Below are 20151 nucleotides of genomic sequence, written 5' to 3'. Positions count from 1 at the left end.
CCTGCCCTTACCAGCTCCTCACCTGCAGCACACGTGAGAGGTGAGCCAGGCTCCAACCCCAAGCTCCTGCTGGGGTTCAGTTTTATCCCATTTGCAAGGGCTGAACTGGGAGTCAGGGGCTGTGGGGCTCATGGAGCACATTTTGTGTCTGGTCACAGAGACGAGCAAGATGCCATGAGCCTGAAGGCAACGTGATCCTTGTCACTGGGGTAGCTTAAACCAGGGGGAAGCCACAAGAGCAGAAGTGTTCTTGGAGGTGCCGCAGCATTTGTGACAGAGGTTTTGGGGATGACTGTAGTGGTGGGGAACAGCAGTGTGGCACAGCGGGTCTCTGCAGCTGCACTTGTCACCATGACAAGGACAGCCTTGGGGCTTGTCCCACATTGGGGGCCAGTGTGACTGGAGCCAATGCAGCCCCTTCCCTGCCTGCAGGCAGGATACTCTGGGCAGGACTGGGGGGGGGATGTTTGAGCACCCCAGGCTGCCCCTCACAGTGGGTGCTGAGCAGTCAATGCCCGAGATAACTCAGCAGGAAATAGGAGGAAACACAGCTTGGGGCCCCCTTGCCAGCCAGTGCCCCTCGGCATCGCTCCGGCTGTGGTCGACCAGCCTCCCTGCGGCCCCACTGGGCTGAAAACATCCATTTTAGGTGCCTGTCGGCAGCGATTAAGGAGCACAATGCTGACGGCCGTGCGGGGGGAGCCCACGGCCACCGGCCGGCAGTGCTGGGGCTGCCGCAGGGGAGGACTGGCTGCCCTGCACGTCCCAGCGGCTGCCGCGGGTCGTGCCAGGCTGCGGGGCCGTTACGCAAGGGCTGGCGGGTGCCGGGACATCCTGTGTCCCACAGCGGCTCGGGGTGGCCCCAGGCTGCTGGACTCCCGTGGACATCACTCACAGGAAAACTCGTGGCTGCGTCTCAGCCTCGTGATGCTTTTCTCATCGTGGATAGCAATTGTGGCACTGGAGGCTCCCAGCTGCTGTGACCAGCTTGGCACCTGGGATTTGGGGCAGAGGATCTGTGCAAAAGGTAGCAACTGATTGTGGCTACTCAAGTGGCAGTTCTGCTGGGCATTTTCCTTGTGGGGTTTGCAGGCACCTCCAGAGTGGGCAGCCAGCTGGGTGAGGGGCTGCTGGTCCTTTCTGGCTCCTGAACCATGGGATTGCCAGCTTGTGGCCAGATGAGGAGGAAGGGGCAGGATAGGGAGGTGTTTCTGTATGGGCAGAGACCAATCTTGCCTGTCCCACTAATCACAATGTCCTACTTGGTGTCTGCATCAAGAATGGGGCTAATCCTAATCCAGGGCAAGGATAAAGGGCCACAAGTGAACCAGGGAGCCACATTCTGGTTGGCACTGGCCAGAGTGCCTTGGTTTAGTGCCCTAAACCCCGAGGTCAGTCCAGCTAGCCCAGTTCCAGCTCAGACTTAGCTGGATCTGCCCTCCAGGATGGAGCCAGAGCTGCTTTAGCGCCTTGGTCTGCCCACTGCTGCCAGGGACACCCTTCCAACCCCACTGCTGCCAGCACAGCAAAGGACAAACACACAGAACTCATGTTTCAAGTTGTGTGTGGCTTTTCAACCCCATCAAATAGCTTTATTCACACAAACGTCCCTTAATTTACAAAGCCTCTGCCATTCATACACATCAGGGGATCCACAGTGTTCAAAAAACTTAAATAGAACTTTTCATACCAACCCAAGGAAACCAAGTACAAAAAATATTTATATAAAGTTGTTCACACATAGGTCCTAGATAACCAGCTTCTGTGCAAAAAAAAAAAAAAAAAAAAAAAAGAAAAATACAGATCATTTACTAATATTATCTTTAGTTTGGAGTCTGGGTTTAAGCCTTCTGCTCTTGCTAGCTCAGAACAGGAGCTGTGGGGAGTGGGGAGAGCCCTCATCCTGGGGCTCACCCAGAACCCCTCTGGTGTGGTAGTGAAGCTCACCTTGCAAAGCTGCTGTTTTCTGCTGGGTGAGTGAGCTGAAGGTCCATGCTGGCCTGGGCAGCTGCTGGGAACAGGTGCCAGGCTAGGGACACCAGGCACTCACATGTGGCCCCTGTGAGCTCTTCCAGCAGCCTAGACACCCTCAGGGCTAAAAGCATTTGGGCAGGCTGCAGAGAAATGATCTGGCAGAGCACAGCTGGAAGAGAGCAGCTCCCTGCACTTCCCTTCCAGCTACACCCACCTGAAGTGCAAAATGCTCCCTGCACTTCCCTTCCAGCTACGCCCTGCCCTGAAGTGCAAAATGCTTCTGGACATGAAGGGCCCACACGCTGGATGCACCTGTAACCAGCTGAGGAGCACAGGAGCCACCGGCACAACTCCTCCCACACCAGTGGCACAAGCATTGGCTGCCCCCGGTGCAAAGGAAATGGGGGCTCTGCTTTCCCAATGCTGCCCTGGCTGATGGGATGGGGGCTCTGAGGATTGGATCACTGAGCTCTGCTCACCCATCCCATGCCAGCATTGCCAAAAAGGGGACCAGGAGCACCCTTGCCCCAGGCAGCTGTAGTGTGAGGCTTGGGCAGCACAGGCCTGAGGTAAGGAAGGAAAGCAGCAGCATGTTTCCCTGTTCTCCTGACCTGCAGAAAGCCCAGGGAAACAAACCCCAGTTTGTGCTCTGCAGCAGCTCCCCTGTGATGCTTAGCCGGCTTAAACCCAGACTCGTACTGCATACGGAGGAGACAGACACTGCACACAACGGAGGATTTCCACGACGATGGTAACACTTGTTTTACATCTTATTGCTCCAGAAAGGCTCTGGGAGCCTGTGATATGTGAAGGAGCTGGGTCCTGAGGAGTAAAGGAAGACCACAGGGGTAACTCTTATCTGTCACTAGCACTGCTGAAACTCAAACACAGCAGCAAGGGGATGTAGGGGAGCTAATCTAACCCCTCTAGGCTACAGCCACCTCTGCTTTCCTCCCCATGGACCAAAGCTGGCTGGGAGATCCCCGTGACACCTGCATGATGCTGGTGGTGTCGGCCTTGCTGCAGGCTGGTGCAGATAACACAGTTCCCAATCCTCCCGAGGCTTGGCTTGTTCCCCCCACCCACCCCACACCCCTCTTGTAAACAGCAAAATCAGAAGTAAACAGTTTCATACAATCACTCCCCTGGCATGGGCACCATCTGGGGCCACATGAGCCCAGAGAGTTCTGCAAGGGGGGCTTGGCTCCCCCCACACTAACCAGCTACCCCCAGCACCTGGATGCTCAGCATCACTGCAGCCAGGAAGAGACAGACAACATGACCCTGAGCTGGGAAATGGGCCACAGGCTCGGTGCTGCTTTCTTAAACTTGGATTTTCCCAGCAGTGCATCCTAGTGCCAAACATCCACAGCAGAGTGGATGGCCTGCAGGGCTGGGCAGGTGAAGCCCAAAAGACCCACCTGGGAAGAGAAGCCTAAACATTCTCCATCTCACAGCATATGCAGGTTTGAGCTGTTCCCTGTTCCCACATTGTTCTAGAGGGAGTGCTGGTCTGGGCCAAAGTAACTGAAGGAGAGATGTGGGGAGCTGTAAACACAAGGCAGGTTCCTATACAGTCCGGGGAGTTGAGCACAAACAGCAGCAAAATCAGAGAAATGCTCTTAAAAGGACAAACTAATCAGGGAAACATCCACGTTGGCCAAAGGCTAGCAGCCCTAGGACTCCTCCTTGGAAGTGTTTGCTATATCCTAAGTAAGGCACTACGGTCTAGCTCACTAACATCAAGCTGCTTGAAAAACACATCTGAAATGCAAAAGCTGAGGTGGAGACGTGTGGTTTGAAGATGGCCTAAAACAGCAGTGGACCAAGAGGGCTGAACCTCCCAGGGCCTGCTGGACTCACTCCTGTCCTGAGAAGAACAGGGCAATCCACTGACTGCCTTCCAGCTTCACCTCCTGCCCTCTCACTGCACCCGTTCAAGGCCAGGGTTCGGTTAGAACAGCTGTAACAGTCAGGAGCAAAGGCTCTGCCAGGTGGAGGAAGGATGGTCCAGTGATCAGGGCACTAATACTGCACTTGTGAGTTAAATGGTTCACTGTCCCCTTCCTGTGGGATGCAGCACAGGAAGCTGCAGGAATCCCACCCAGCTGCAGCCCACAGAAGCATACCTAGGGACAAACACGAGCGTAGTGTGAGAACAAGAGTTTGGCAGTGCATTTGTGCTGTCCAAACCTTCATAAGTCACAGCCAGCCAGTTTGGAGCCTCCTGGTCCTCCTAAGAAGGACCAGGCCTTCCTGCAGCCACAGCTTTAGCTTTGTGTCCTGGAAAAGATGGAAGAGAAGAAAGAAGCCCCTCCATCCTTTCCCTGTTCTGCCTGAGCCCACCTGAATTTCCTTCCCTTTCCGTTCATTCCTGTGAGGTCAGCATAGTAGACTGAAGAGATACATGGAGGTGCTGCCAGTTAGGAACCTTCCAGTGATGGCAGAGGAAAGCTGCAGGCAAGGAGCAGTTCCCACAGCCAGGGATGAGGGGACCAGGGGGACCCTCTCCTGCCCGTGGCCATGGCTAGCTCCAGACTGAGCACCCTGACAGCTCAGCAGTGATGTTGGGTCACACCAGATCACTTCCCAAACCACTGCTGGTGATTTCACCTGCAGAGAAACATTTTAGGTGGTTTAGAAGCTGCAGGGTGGAGAAGAGGTGGTGCTTTACATTGCATTTACAGTGAGCAAAGCCTAAAGATCATCAACACAGGGCAGCCCCAGAAAAGGAGTTTTGCTTTAAATATAGGCAAGGAAATTGAGTTTTAAGTGCTCAGCCTGAGGTTCCAATCTCCTGACCTGAGCTGTGCTGTACTGTAGCCCATCGTGAACAGCAAGATTGCCTTTTGCTTCCTGGAGATCATTAGCTAGCAGGGAAAAGTGTCCTGGGGGAGGCTAGAATCCAGCCCATGACCAGTTAAGGCCAAACCTCCTCCTCTCCACAGAATTGTTCCTATCGACTGAAGTTTGGCATTAAATGGATCAGAGCAATGGACTGCTTTCTGTTTCTCTTGTACTCAGATGATGTCAACCTGAAAATGTACTCAGCAGCTCCCCAGTTCCCTCTGTATAGAAAGACAGTAACAAAGATGATCATGAAATCCAGCTTGGGAAGACCTGCTTTGCCAAATGGCTTTCCAGTTTGTTCATCCTACTACTCTATCCTAATGTCAGCTGCTCACAAGCTGGGGCAGCAGCACCTATTCAGGAGCTGCCTGGCTATGAAGTTATTTAGCTGCTTGCAACATGTGGTCCAAGAGACTCATTTTTCCTAAAACACTGCACTCCCAATGCAAACCTAGCCACCACTTTGTTCCCATTTTCCCTAGGCAAAATCAATAGCTTTGAACCCGATACTGTGCCCAGCTGGACTCGGAGCTGGTGCCTGGCTGCACACCTCACCATCAGGCTGCTGATTCCCACTTCCTTATGGAACCACATCCTAGAAACACCTACTGAGTCAAACAGCAGCACAGGAGACATGGGGAGGGCTGGGCAAGGGCAGCTCTGCTCTCTGGATCTTGTTTCAAAGTCTCGTGAGTGTGACAGCTGCCAGCTTGTGTTCTTCCACAGGTCCCTGCAGCCCCCTCCCACGCCCCCACAACACCCCTTCCCAACACAAAAAAGTAACACCCAAACATTTCACATTGCCAGAGATCCTGTAGACCAGGGATCTTCTGTATCATCATCTTCCCTTATCTTTGACTTCCTTGTTGCACGTAAAAAATGGAGATTATGGGTCCCTGGTAAATAAATCTGCAAGAAAAAACAAGAGAGGAGAAAGAGAGGTCAGGTTTGTCAGTGGTTTGTCTCAGTTACTACACTGTGACTGCAAGCATTGGCTCCTGGATGGAAGGGGTGTAGGACACCACTCCTGCCACCTGCCCACTTATCCCAGTTAGCCCAAAACAGGTGCTGCCACATCTCTCTACTGCCCAGTGCTTTGGCTGTCGATCCAGATAGGAACTGGGCTCAGTTTACAGTCAGTATTTTTCCCAGAAGGACTCAGCAGTGCATGGAGCACACTGCCAAGGACAGCACACATCCAGCTGCCCCAGGCCGGGGGCTGAGCTGGGACAGGCTGGCTGGGTGGGGCTGAGCATCTCCTCACACCCCCACCCCACACAGCTCCCTGCAGTGACTGTCCTGCTGGAACAAGGACAAGTGTTCCCACAGCAGAGCCTGGCCTTGAGAGTCCATGTGATGTGTCTGTGAGTGCTGGCTCCCTGCACTCCACCAGGAAAGGTGGAACAAGCTGCAGCCCCACAGATGCCCTGCACCACTTGCCTGCTGCGTCAGCAGCAGCTCAGGCATCGTGAGTGGCTCTGCAAAAGGTGAGTAAAATCCAGGTTGGTGCAACTGGAAGCAGAGCAGTAGAGGTTTGGTGGGTAAAATCCAGGCTGGTGCAACTAGAAGCAGAGCAGGAGAGGTTCACAGCTCAGCCCACAAGGATGCTCAGTGCCAGGGATTTTAGAGTTAGATTTGCTACACCAATCCCTTCTTTGGCCAAAGCCTCAACACACAACAACCCCCATGGCCCCTGTAGCACCAGAGGTGCTGCACCCATTCATCCACAGCCCTGGCACCCTCCTGTCCTCCAAGCTCGGGGACATGGGAATGCTCAATTCTGCACATAAGCCACCAGAGTTTTCCACACAGTTTGTTTGCAACCCAGAAAACTCCCTGTAGACAGCAGAAGAACAGCACACCTACGTATACATGATGTCACTTCTGTACTGAAAATACATCCTTTAGGATGTCCCAAACTCAAGGAGGCACCAGCAGAGCTGAGGGCAGTGGTTGTGCTGGGAAGCAGCAGGGGTGGTCTATGGGCTCTAAACGCAGACAGTTAGATGGGAAAAAAATGTGGGGGGTGGATTTAGCTCCTCCATTCAGCAGAAGCAGGTCCTACCCCACCAGGGATGGGCGAGGGGCTCTGCAGAGACACCAAGGGATCACTGGGAAAGACCCGCTGCAGAAAAAAAATGCTACTGCCCAGCAAATTACTGCAATACCTAAGCCCTAGGAAATCTCATTAAAGAAATCCCTTCCCGAGGAACACATTTCTAAAGGACAACGCATTTCAAGGCTGCTCAGAGCAGAGGGCAAGGTCATGGGCACACTCCTTTCCAGGAGAGGTTAACCAAAGGGATGCCACTTTTGCAGGCTGCCATCGGAATAAAGCCTTTCTATTAGAGGAGGCGAGAGGCACACAGACATCAGGTCAGGGCAAACACACAAGGATCCTTCTGGAAGGTTTCTCCTATTATGCAGCTTCGTTAGCAAGTAGGGCAGGGTTTCTGTTTGTGCTTCCCTGGAGTAGGAACATTATCAGGGAAGGTGCTTGCTTGAGCAGCCCTGAGCTCACTGCTCTGAGACAGGAGAGCTCGCCCCACTGACGCACATTTTTGCAGGGGCTTGTTCAAGAGCTTTTAATCCCTCCACTGATGCCACTTATAGTTTTAATCAGCTCGAATGTTCATTCGGCATCAGCAGGATGTGAACCAGCAGCCCATGCAGCCCTCACCCAGCACACAAGATGACAGCAATGTGTGGGTCACACAGAGGGGCAGTGGGGTCTGCACAGCAGAGAGGACTCAGTGCAGAGGAGGGAGAGATAACCCAGCAGCTCCTCGTGTTGACCATGTCATCTGCCCCTGTGCGGGAACACAGAGTGTGAGGGAAGGGAGCTGAGTGCCTGATTTATCTCCTGAGCCTTCCCTCATGCTCTGTACCTATACTTGTGATGCATTCCTTGGGTGCATCCTTAAATCCAACTGCAGTGACCTCTCCCAGAAGGCAAAGCAGGGGTGATAGTGAGCAAACACAAATACCAATAAAATTGGCCAGAGGCAACATGGTCCATGGTCCAGGTGACTCTCAGGGCTTCATTTTACCACAGGTAGAATCAACACTGCCTAGAAAGGTGTCACCATTCTATGGGGTGGCCTCTGTGATGCTGCATTCACTGCTATGGCTAAGAGGAACTGACCTTGCTATTACTGTCCTGTGGCTTTTGTCCATGCCAAGATCCACAAAACACACTGAAAACTGTCCAAAGTCAAAACCAACATTGCTTGAGGAATGAAATTGCTGCCCTTTAACAGGCCAGTGAGTAAAATTTGAGCTGAGTGATACTAACAGCCAAGACCTAACTTGAAGGAGCAATCCCTGCTCACTGACAGCTTTCAGAGCTGCTGCTGTGTCCCTGATCCCTGTCCTTCCTTCAGCTCTGAAATTCCACAGGGCAGCAGTTTATCAGCAGTGCTGGGGGTGGTTGGGCACAGCACCAGAGAGCTCTGGCCAGGGTAGACACCATCATGCAGGGTGAGCAGATAAGCTTGTTCAGCATCAGCTCCTGGTGCACATGTAAAATGCAAAGAGCAGAACAATGCAAATACAAACAGCCACTTTCAGCTGAAACTGGAATAATCAAACACAGTGACAGAGGAGTGCTGGAGAGAACCAGACTGGTCACAGCTATTGAACACCTTCCTGATCATGACAGCCCCTGAGATGCTGCAGCCTGCACAGATTCTTGCCATTCATCTTGAGCATCCACACAAAATCAGACCAACTGTTTTATCCACAGTGAAAATGTCATGGAATACAAGTCTACCAGAACAAGCTGCCTCTACACTGATCACAATCATTGTAGTTTGATGTCCTGTGTGAATCAAAACTACAAAGTTTCTTAAACACCTGTCAGTGGTGGGTGATGCTGTACTCACCCTTTGTGCTTCCATGGCCAAGGCCCCTGTGTCACTGCAGGGAGCAGCAAAAGGTCACACTGCCACTGTACCTTTTTCCTCTACAACCTGCCTAAGGGTTGCACAAAGCCACCCCATCAGAGGATCCCACCAGAGCAGCATCTCTGGGAGGCCCCTCACCATCCCTAGGGAATCTGGAGGGCAGCTACAAAAGTGACACAGAAAGAAAGATGTTCACATTGCAGGAAAGGAGACTCATTCCAGCTCTCCAGTACTGGGAAGGAAGGGTGAAATACTCCCCAGTGGGCAGTGCAGTCAGTGCTGGGCTATCACAGAAAGAGACCTGTCAGCAGATACCCAGCACAACCCAGCCGCTCCCTAATTGTACTAGAAAGGCTTTTGTCCTCTGCCTAAAAGGCAACTTTTGCCAACAACTCTAGAAATCTGTAGATAAACTTGGCTTTATCTAAACATTTGCAGAAGGTAGGGAAGAAGTGTTCAAATTAAAAAGAGAATTCCTTTGTTTCTCCCACAGAAATGCTGCCCACATGTGCTGAAACTATTTTCACTAGTGCCACTAGCAGTGGGAAAAGCAAGGAGATAATGAGTTATCTCCACCTCAGGCAGCCCAGTGTCCAGCATAAACCAAGCCAAAACCACTTTTCTGTCTGCGAACTGACATTTCCTATCTGCATTTTGGAAGGGTAACAGAGCATGAAGCTCTCAGGTGCATGCAGCATCCGTGGCAGAACTAAAGCCGAAGCTGCTGAGACATGAAGTGAAATCTGAAGAGGTCAGTGGCATAGCAAAGAATAAGCAAAAATCCAATTCCCTGGGTCAGGGAGGGTTACAGTTTTTCAGGTTATGACATGAACCAACGCTGAGCAGGTCTGAACTGTCCCGGGGAAGAACCTGTTGCATGACCCAGCATTAGCAAAGCTACACGCCAGTGCCACAAATAAGCTGGAAGAGGTTACATGAGTTTCTCGGTCAACTAAATTTACCTGAGAGCAGAATTCAGGCTCTGCTCTAAATCCCATTTTAAGCTTCTCAAGCAGGTTTCCAATTTAATGTTTGCATTTAATAGCAGCCAGAAGAAGGCTGATTTGAATACACAAGTACACCAGGAAAACCATACAGCAAAGTGCACCAAATATTCTGGCTGTCCCACGAGTGAGGCGGAGGAATACTCTGGATTTGCAGGGAACATATGGCTGGTGCTGGGCTCTATCTGGGCCAAGCGACCACGCTCCATGTGCCAGGTTGGGTTATGTAAGAGCATCCCTGGCTGGTGCAGCTGTGTCATGACTGAGCGATCGGGTGCAGACTCATGGATGGAGTGGGAGGGGGGCTGCAGAAGGCAGCTGGGTTTGAGCAAACAGCCGCGGGGTAGGACTGTCCCCTCGGTGTTTGTTATCCCTTCATGTACTATTCCGCAGAACTGCGCAGGATGAATTTTCCCCCGAGGGCAGGGGCTGGTTGCATAACGCAGCAGCATCGTGTCAGCACAGAGCCAGCGCAGATGGCAGAGCCCGGCCTGACCCTCCACATGCGGGCAGAGCTGCTCCCACAGCCCCACCGGCCCCACGGGGCACAGGGCAGGGTGTCTGCTCTTGCCCCAGGGCTGGAGCACACCCATCTTATAAGGGCTCACATTTCCACAGATTCATTCCCCCACCCTAATCCCCAGCCCACATTTGCACTGGGACCAGTATCCAGCCCCAGGCAGCAGTGCTTGAATCAGTTACTGGCACTTGAGATGGGTGTTAAATATTTTGTTCGTGGTAGAGTGCAGAGGAGGTGGTCTGTGGACCAGTTTGGAGAAACCAACAGAGAATAACAAGACCCACCCAATGGGTCTTTTAATTTCCATCCCTATTGCTCTACATACAGCACAGAGTGCACCTGGGAATGCAGAGAGAGGGGGGTCAGGCACCAGAGCGTTTTCTGTAAGCTCAGGAACCCTCAGGTAGCAGCAATGAGGGGTTTTAGCAAAACCTGCCAAAATACCTCCACCTTCTCCACCACCTGCTGCTGGGGGCTTGCTCTCAGAGCTGGACAAGCACACAGCCATCAGCTGAGGGCTGCTGAGTGCTGGCCAGGGACACAATTTCCTCCCTCTTTGCCCTCTTGCATCCATGGTCAGTTTCGGTCCAGCTGGCTGCGTGTGGTTGTGGAGTGAGATGAGGGCTGGGCCCAAGCTGTGATGCCAGCACCTGACACAGGCTGGCTGTCAAAGATCTCCTGGGACCAGTGATGGGCAGGCAGCTCTGCAGGAGCCTGAGAAAGGATGTGGGCTGGAAAGATGTCAGCCTCACCCCGGTAATCTGTAATTCTTCAGTTTCTCTGAAATGTTTGGCTGGGAGAATCCCTAGTAACAGCTTCTGTTTACAGACAGCTTTGCCATGTAGGCAACACCTCCCAGTCCTTCTGTGTCACTGGTGAGTGACACTGCCAGCTACACCACATCCCTGGGGTCCTTCCAGACCATGTGTGACCACCCAGGCCTCAGGATCAGGACCTCTGAGCTTGAGACTGTTTAGGAGCGGGGGGAGAAGGGAGGGGACTCTGGACAGAACTGAGCTCAGTCTGAGCAGAGCTGTTTTTAAGCTTCCTTCCTGAGTAGACACAGGTCTACAAACACAGATGCTGGAGACCAAAGCATCTCCTGGGTTTGGGCCACTGTCGTTCACACCAAAGGGAAGTCCTGCCTTTAATAGGGAAATGAAACAGAGCCACAAGATAGACCCACGTGCCTCATAGGTGAAAGCAAAGAATTCTGTGCCAAGGCAGATGTGCCACTTGGTGCCTACTCACTGAGCCAGCTGGGCCCCAAGGTGTCCTGTCCAAGTGTTACAGGGGAGGGGGATGGTGCTAGACAGGGAGCCCCAGCACAGACCATGGAAATTACATCACACAGCAGAGGAGGCAGAACTGGCAGATCCCTCCCTGACCCTGAGACAGATGTCACCAAGGCTTACAGCAACCGCTTGCAGGTGTCTCTGCTGTGCCCCAGCCTGTCTCAGCCACCAGCCAGGACCTCTGAGGAGCAAGGCTCCTGCCCAGCCCTTCCAGCTCCACTGGGCCCTTGGGCAGTGACAGGATGTGCAGCTGCTAATTCTATTTCTCACCTGTACTTTATTTTTGCAGTAGAATAGGTGAAAACAACCTCAGAAGCAGTGCTCTGATGAGTCACTACAGAAATAGCTCTAGGAACATAAAAGACTCCTTTGTGTCACTACAAAATGCACTATTGGGCCAGTACAGCCGACAGAAATAAGACAAAAAATGTGAATCACTTACCCAGCTGCAAAGCACAGCGGTGCCCTGCCCTGAATTTAAGCAGCACATGTAACCTGGTCCATTCTGGTTTCAAGCTCAAAGGCATCAGGTCGATCCTGTGGGTTAGCAGCCAACATGTCTTTCAAGAGCTGCTTGATCCCCTCAGACATGGAAGTCCTGCGTTTCTGAGGGATGTGCAGCTCCATCTTTGGGTTTTCTAGCAGCGCTTCCCCAACGGGCACAATCTCAGACCCCTGCTTGATGTAAGTCCCCAGCAGCTCCTTCTTGGTCTCGGCATCAATGAAAGTGATCCTCTCAATCATGGCCCAGATGATGATGCCAAGGGCGAAGATGTCAGCCTTGGCAGTGTAGTGTCCCTCCCACACCTCGGGTGCCATGTAGAAATCAGAGCCACAGGCCGAGGACAGCCAGTACTTGTTCACATTCACATTTTTGTTCTCATGCCCACCCTCCTTGCCCCGAGCAGTCAGGCCAGCACAGACCTTGCTCAGTCCAAAGTCAGCCACCTTGAGCACAGGAGTGCCAGATTTCTCAGTTATCAGGATGTTGTCTGGCTTCAGGTCCCGGTGGACAATGTGGTTCTTGTGCAGGAAGGCAATGGCACTGGTCAGCTGCAGCATGAAGCTCTTGTTGGTGGCAGGGTCGGGCCTTCGGGACAGCACGTACTGGTTGAGATCTCCCCCTTCGCAGAACTCCATGACGAACCACAGGTAGCAAGGCTCCTCTGCATAGCCCAGGATCCTCTCACCTGACCAAAAGGGATAAAAGAGTGGGTTTTTCAGACACATTTCAAAGTCCACATTAACCCAGGGTGGGTGAGGAACAGGTCTGGTTTATGTGGATAGCAAACATTTTGGGAATGTGACTGGGACCTATTGCACTGCAGGGCACCACTGCTGTGGCTTCAAGTGCTTTGGGATCCTGTTGAGCAGGACACACCAGCACCATGTTTATCCAAACCCACTGCTGGGAATCAGCTCAGGGACTTCCTCCCAGCAAAGTGCACAGAACACATCTTCAGTCCTACCAGCAGGCCATCCTCCCCAGGCTCTGACGGCCAAAGCAGCAGAGGTTAAAAGCACAATTACCAGTGAATCTACAGGAAAAATAAAATCACTTCTGTGAATGCCTCCTCTCCCACCTAAGCTCTGCTGCAGGAGGCAAAGGCTAGCTCGTTCCATACACTTTACTGGAACTGCACACAGGAGTAAATCACAGCCCCTAACACTGTGTCAGCACAGTCTTGCCAAGAGTGGTCACACCAGTGTCCAAGCCCTATGGCCTCTGGGTCTTCCCAGACCAAATTTGTGCATTTAAGGATTGCATTTGTCCTGGGGAAACTCTGCCACTTCATCCAGCTTTCATTAAGTTCCAGCAAGTCTTTAATGAAAGGAAACCGGAGGTCTAAGCTGCAAACAGTGTTTGCTGAGTGTAATCTCAGCCACACTTGTAAGTACTCCTACTACTCAGTATTACACCTCAAACAGCTTCTTCCTTCACCAGACATCAAACTGAGCTCCTCAAGTTCAGAGCATCTCAGGCTTTACTCCATAAAACTCCTGCCTAAGGAAGGACTCTCTTGCACATCAATTAGATGTGTGAAGAACACAAGAGCATAATATCAGCTAATGGGGCCAAGTCTGCCACTGGTGCTCCCCAGAGATGCCAAGATGCCCCAGGGAGCACTGGCAACAGACCCATCCCCATTAGCTCATGCCAGGAATGCAAACCCCAGGGTCAGACCCCAAGTCTCCTCCAGAGAGCACCCAAGTGATTGGCAGAGCCTGCACACACCAGCAGAGCATCATTTTGCTCTAGAAATTGGTTTTCTTATCCTCAAGCACCATAAGAGGGAAGCTGGAGAATACCACTCACCTCTGCCACAGCTAAAAAATCCCACAGCTGAACTCAAGTGTTTTTGAAAGCAGTTAAATAACTCCACCCATTTGACAAAGTTGAGTTTTGTTTGAGCAAAGCCCTAGAGAGCATCTAGGAAAGCAAAAAAACTTCCAGCAGCAGGTAAAGCCAAGGACTACCAGGGACACCCAGCCCTGGGCTGCACTGGTCAGCAGTTGGTGTGGGTGGGAATATTGGTTATTTGCACAAACAGTCTGTATCCATGGCTACTGCTATGGAAATGGAAAGCTGCACAACAGAAGGATTTGGCTGCACCTCCCCATCCTCAGCAATTTTTTGCTGAGATTAGGTCTGAAGGTTAGATCTAAGGGATGAAAAAACAGGGTGGAGTTACACAGGGCACTGGATGCACTTCCATGAAGGCCCAATGACCAGCTGGGAGCAGCACAGGACAGCTTGGCTCTGGAGACCTAAGTGCTCACCAGGAAAGGCAGCTTCTCTGGAGCAAGCCACCTTTGGCATGACAGCATGGGGGCTGAAGGAGAGGCTGCTTGTCCTGGGAGCAGAGACCCTGGCACAGCCAGGACAGCCTCAGCTCACACAGCTGCCACCACTTTGATTTGTTAAATCCCAGGGACATCACAGCAGGACACAGGGTTTGGCTTTCCTGCTCCCCTCTGCAGCCACACAGCCCCAACACAGAGAGCAGGAGTGTCTGTCTCTTCTCTGCCAGGAATCAAACCATGACAGGGAGCACAGCAGAGCCCCACATCCCTCACACACAGCAAGGTGAGAGCATCCACACAGCACTGCTGGCAGCCCCTTCCCACAAGAAGTGGCTCAAACACTGGCTCAGCAGCAGCCAGGACCTGTTAGCTCTGACAAGCCAAGGTTTGTTTTTAGCATAAGGAAGGCTCTGATTTAAAACTTGGCCCCCGAACCTCAGCAAACACAGGAAAGATGATGGGGATCCAGCAGTTGCTGTGAGCACCAGGCACTTCACTTTGGGTGGAGCATTGCGAGTAGAGACTTAAGCCAAAAGTAATATTTCTTCATTTTCTTTCTATAATCTGAAAGTGTTTTAGTTGTTAAATCATCTTCCTGCCTTCAAAACAAACAGCTTTAAACATAAAGAGCTGGCAAGACGCTCCCTAAAGATGAGATGTTAGCAAACTGAAGACAAGCAGTCAAGAGCTGAGGAGATGCCAATGACAGGCTGGACCTGTTCTCTATCACCAAGCCAGCATCCCCATGTGCTCCCTGCCCAAACACAGCATGGCACACACATTCCATCTTTCCAGCAGCACACACACACCTCCCCCACCCCATCCTGGGGAGCTCATTAACAGCATGCTAATTTGCTTAGCTTCACAGGGGAAATAAAAATCCTGTGAGAGCAGAAGCAGCATCCCAGTGCCCACAACCACATGCAACCTCTGACTCCCCCTGCGCAAGGAGGCTGCACCAGAGAGATAGGAGCTGGCAGCATGGAATTCCAGGCAGCTGGAATGATGGCAACACATGTAGGTGACACCAGGGCAGCCCATGAGTGAGGCTGAGTGCCGGTGGCAGGTTGATGGCCCCACAGATGACATGGGAGGAACAGGAAGCAACACCTTATACCTGTTCACTTAAGGCAGCTCTGCCACTGCTCTAGGTTAGGAACAAGGGGGTCATGTCATGTGCACAAGCACTGGAGGTGCTCCTGTGACAGGGCTCGGGTGCCTCTCCTCCAGCTCGGTGCCGAGCTTCCACCTTCCTTTTCACACCCTGCCCTTAAATTTAATTACTCCACATCTCGTTAAAATGATAAAGGTTCAGGCTCCGCGCCGTAGCTGAGACCAAACCCCACCTGGTATCCCGACAGTTGTGCTCCCAATTCAGAAAGTCTCAGATTAATCCTCGCCGTGTCTGAGCCCCAGCACGTTGGCAGAGCATCTGCGCTGGCCCGTAAATAGCCCAGCTGCGGTCGTGCAGAATGGCACGGCAGCAAACTCCACGGCCACCGCCGCCGCCGCCCCAGCTCTGCTGCCGCCAGGGAAGGAGAGCAGGAGACCTGCAGGGCTCATCCGGCTCCAGACTTTTGTTTTGAAACTATTTATCCACCTCTATCAGACCCGAGGCTTGGGAAGGAGTGAGCACAGGCTGCCTGGCACAACACAGCCCCGAGGGCAGCCGGGCAGATGGAAAGGAGAATGTGCTCCAGCTTGGTTCTGGGAGTCAAACTACTCCTGTCCAGGCTGGGGGTGCAGAGCCCAGCTCCGCTCCCCTCTGAGGGGCTGCGATAGGACCAGGGCAGGCAAAGCCCTCCCCCCACTGCTGGGAATTCAGGAGGCTCAATCCCCTCCAGAGATGGGGCATCTATGGGTCTCCTTCCCCAACTGGAGATGGGGCATCTCCAGCTACCCAAGAGCATTCCCCAAGCCAAGCCTCCTCAGGGCACGGACCATGACAGAGGAGGCAGGACCCCCTATTCCTGCTACAGCTGGACATACCCAAAGGGAAGAGCTGGCTCCTCTCCCAGGGAGCTGTGTGCCCTGGCTGTACAGGAATTTGGACACTGCCCTTCTCAGGGAGCCTCCCTTGGGTGGTTGTGTGAAGGAAGAGCAGGAGATGGGATGCACAGGGAGGGCCAGGCACGTCTGGACATGTCCACCCACCAGGGACACAGAGGGGACAGGCAAGGCAGGGACAGTCAGAGCCACAGGTTTGCTCAGAGGATGGATCCCAAGAGCTTTGCACAAACTCTGTGCCTGGCACAGGGTCTGGGGGCTGCCTACACTGGGGGCTCAGGGAGACTGAGCACCCCAAGGAGCTGACAGGAATCCTGGCACACAAGTTTGGTGAAGGAAGGATTGGGGTGATCGGCTCTGCCCACAGCAGGCTGGGAGGCACAGGGGCATCAAGGGCACAGGGCTCCTGTATTTTTCCACATCTTCACAGCACATTGGCAAAGCTGGGTCTGACAAGCAGGCAAGGGAGGAGAGGGAGGGAGGGAGCATTTTGGAGATGTCACCATCACAACCATCGACTGTGACAGGAGAAGGTGACCTCTGACAGCCCCATGATGCTGCTGAGGGTCCCCAGGGGAAAATGAGAATATCAGCCCGGGCAACAGCATTAGTGCTTCCAGGGCTGTTCCCACAGAGCCAACAGTGTGGGGGGACACGGGGACAGTCCTAAAGCTGTGAGATCTTTAGCTGAAACAGGCTGCAGCCTTGGGGTGCCCAGAGATGGAACAGTACATTGGGCAGAGAGGGGAAGATGTCCCCTTGGTGTGACTGGGGCACAGGCTGTGAAGGTCCCCAGGGGGATGTGTGTGGGCTGTGGCACAGGCCAGGGTAGCAGATGGAGCCTCAGGATTTAGGGTGTAAGGGAGGACAAGTCAGTGCTGGCCAGGAGTCCAGCACACAGGGATATCCGCCCAAGGGTTAAGTTTGAGCCTGGAGGTGGCAATGGGGCCCCTGAGGACTGGGGGAGGGACTGCAGGGCACATAGAGGGACTCCACTGGCATTGCTGCAAGACATGGGTGGAGCTTAGGGAATGGTTCCTGGGAGCATCACACAGGAAAGGAAGAATGGAGGGGATGGCACAGCATGGGGGGATGGAATCCAGAACCAGGGTCCCTCAGGTGCGTTCAGGGTGAGTGGCAGCAAAGAGACCCAGTGGGAGAGCTCTGCAGGGCCAGGACAGAGATGGGTGAGATACCTCAGAGAGGACCCCAAGAGCACAGGGGCGATGGGTGCTCAGGGGCACAGCGGAGAGAGCCCAGGGGCGGATACACAGGAAAAGCAGCGAGTCAAGGTGGGAGGAAGGGCATTGTGAGAGCTGGGGGGAGCTTTGGGTGCTCTTAAGCACAGGCAGTGCCCAGGAAGGATTTGAGCAATAGGGCGATGGAGAGCAAGCGAGGGCAGCAGCAGTGCCTGAGGTGTGGATATTGTGGAAGGGCGTCCATGGAGAAGGGAGACAAAACCAGGATGTCCTGCATGGGGCATCCCAGCAGTCACCTGCTCCGGGGCCTAACCCGGGAGGGGAGCAGGAGGATCTGGGTGTGGGGGTCACCGGTGGCAGCAGGGAGGGGCAGATCCAGGTGCTCAGGGGTGGGGATGGGTGACACGGGTGTCAGGGACAGGGCCGCTGGAGGCCCTGGGCGTGGGAGGGCAGCCCGGGGGCGGCCCAGGAGGGCGCCGGGGCCGTGCCGGGGATGCCCCGGGGGTGCCGGTACCTTTGAGGGAGGTCTCGACGAGGCGCAGGTAGAGCTGGCTGCGCTTGTTGCCGTGGCTCATGCGCTGCCCCAGGCCGTGCCGCTGCAGGACGCACTCCTCGAACCGCACCACGTTGGGGTGCTGCCGCCGGAGGCTCGTCAGGGCCCAGAACTCGGCCAGCGCCAGCTCCACGTTCTCGGGAGCGTCGCAGCGGATCCGCTTCACCGCCAGCCGGGCGCCGCTGCGGCCCGACACCGCCTCGTACACCACGCCGTAGGCGCCGCGGCCGATCTCGGCCAGCAGGCTGTACCGCGGGCCGCCGCCGCCGCCGATGCCCGGCCCCGCCGCCACCGCCGCCGCCGCCATGGCCCCGCGCCGCGTCGCCCGCCGCCGCCGCGCCGTCCTTTGTGTCCCGCGGCGGCCGCCGTCCATGGCCCCCCCCGCCCCGCGTGCCGGGCAGCGCCGCGCGGGCGAGGGGGCACGCGCCGATGCCGCGGCCGCGCCGCGGGGCGGAAAAGCGCGCGCTGCCGGCCCCTTTAAGCGCCCGGCCAATCGCGGCCGCGCGGGGCGGACCACCGCGGCGCCGGGGGGGGGCGGCGGCCGCCGCGACGGGGCTCGGCCTCTCCCCGGTGCCGGCCCCGTACTCGGAAAGGGAGGTCTGGGTTTTCCGCCCCGGCCGCGGTAGCCGGGTCGCGGCGCCGCCAGCGCGGCTCGGCGCGGCCGGGGCTCAGCGCGGCGGCAGGCCCCTCCCGCTCCCCCGCCACGGTGGTACGCGCCGCGCCGGTGTAAACAGGCCGGTCATGGGGGCCCCGGCGTCCGCCGCGGGTCTCCCCCCGTCCCTCCCTTCCCTTCCCGCCGGGTGCGGCCCGGGGGAGGCGGTGCGGGCTCGGGCCTGGCCCGCGGGGCTCACCTGGGGCGCGGCGGCGGCGGCGGCTCCGGGCCGGGCGCTGCGCGGCGGCGTGTGAATGTGCGGGGTGGGGGAGCGGCGGCGGCGGTGGGATAAGAGCGTGGCCGCGCGCCCTGACGTAACCCCTTATGTAACGGCGGGGGGGTGACCCGCCCCCGCCAGCCCCCTCCCACCGCCCCGGGACGGGCGGTGCACCGGGAGGGCGGGATGCCCCGGGATGGGTTGGGGGGAGCGGTGCACCGGCGGTAGCCGTGCGGTGCAGGGGGTCCGGAGCACCGGGAGGGCTGTGTGTGATGCCGCCAGGGGAGTGATGCTCCGGGACGCGGTGCACCGGGGAGGGGGGCGGTGCGCACGTTGTAGGTGATGACCCGGCGGGGTGGTGATGCCGTCAGGGAGGTGGTTCCCCGGGACTCAATAAATCCTCGGCACCCGGTAAATCCCCGGGTCGCGCTGCGCCGGCGGTAGCCGCGCCGTGCTGGATGTTCGGCGAGCTGGCGCTGTGCAGCCGCGCCGGGAAGGGCGGGCGCGCGGCTCGGGGCCGGTTTCACAGCTCCGGCAGCATTCGGGGGCCCCTCCCGGGCGCCACGCTCACCCCGACGGTTCGACCCCGCTGCCGGGGATCACCGGGGACTTTCCAACTGGAAGTTCCCGGGAAAGTGGCTGCGATCCCGAGAGGATCCCCAGAGGATCCCTGCGGGCCGGGACCGAGGGTTTTGGGAGCACCCCAGGTTGGCGTGGAACGGCTCGGCACCCACCGGGTGTCCCTGTGGTGGGACGGGCACGACAAAAGCGGGACCCGGCGACAGCCCTACGTCGGGACCCCAAGGGGCAGCGAGGGCTAGGGGGAGACCGCGGGGCTGCAGTGTGTCCCCCCGGGACGGCCGTGTCCCCGCGGGGTTGAGTCTTGGCTGGTTTGGTGGCATTTCTCCTGCGAGCAGGTGGGGTGAACCACAGAGGTCCCTGAACCACGCACTGTCCCGAAATTGCTTTTCACTCCCCGGGCCGTGGGCATCACACGTTATCTGCCCACTCCGGGCTGCCCGGAGGTCTCATCCTGTTCCTGGCGCTGCTGGCAGCCCTCCGGGCTCGGGGCTTTGCACGCCGCCGTCTCTCTCCTCGTGGATTTGGGGAGGGAATGGCGATCCGACCCCGCAAAATGGACTTTTCTAGCCGCCTCTCCCGTGTTTTCCT

At 55.6% G+C, this 20151-nt stretch overlaps 1 protein-coding gene across 1 annotated transcript; it reads right to left on the bottom strand.

The window, feature by feature from the left end:
• Positions 1 to 5617: 5617 nt before the first annotated feature.
• On the bottom strand, positions 5618 to 18537 carry STK35 (serine/threonine kinase 35). The gene is made up of 3 exons (XM_068207784.1): positions 18074 to 18537; positions 11991 to 12738; positions 5618 to 5733 (listed from the first exon to the last, which is right to left on the bottom strand). The coding sequence occupies exons 1-2, from the start codon at positions 18483 to 18485 to the stop codon at positions 12026 to 12028; spliced, it is 1125 nt and encodes a 374-aa protein (XP_068063885.1). The 5' UTR covers positions 18486 to 18537; the 3' UTR covers positions 5618 to 5733; positions 11991 to 12025.
• Between the last annotated feature and the right edge of the window lie 1614 nt (positions 18538 to 20151).

The sequence above is a fragment of the Anomalospiza imberbis genome, chromosome 17 (assembly GCF_031753505.1).
Source record: "Anomalospiza imberbis isolate Cuckoo-Finch-1a 21T00152 chromosome 17, ASM3175350v1, whole genome shotgun sequence".
Taxonomy (NCBI): Eukaryota; Metazoa; Chordata; class Aves; order Passeriformes; family Viduidae; genus Anomalospiza; species Anomalospiza imberbis.
Note: the sequence above shows the minus strand (reverse complement) of the source record. Positions and strands in the feature narration are given on the sequence as shown.

Bases quoted from the DNA above. Each gene is read 5' to 3' on its own strand.
- STK35 (XM_068207784.1), bottom strand. From the start codon at position 18,485: ATGGACGGCGGCCGCCGCGGGACACAAAGGACGGCGCGGCGGCGGCGG. The intron at 12,739-18,073 runs GTACCGGCACCC...CCTTTTGGTCAG, and splicing joins CGTCGAGACCTCCCTCAAAG to GTGAGAGGATCCTGGGCTAT.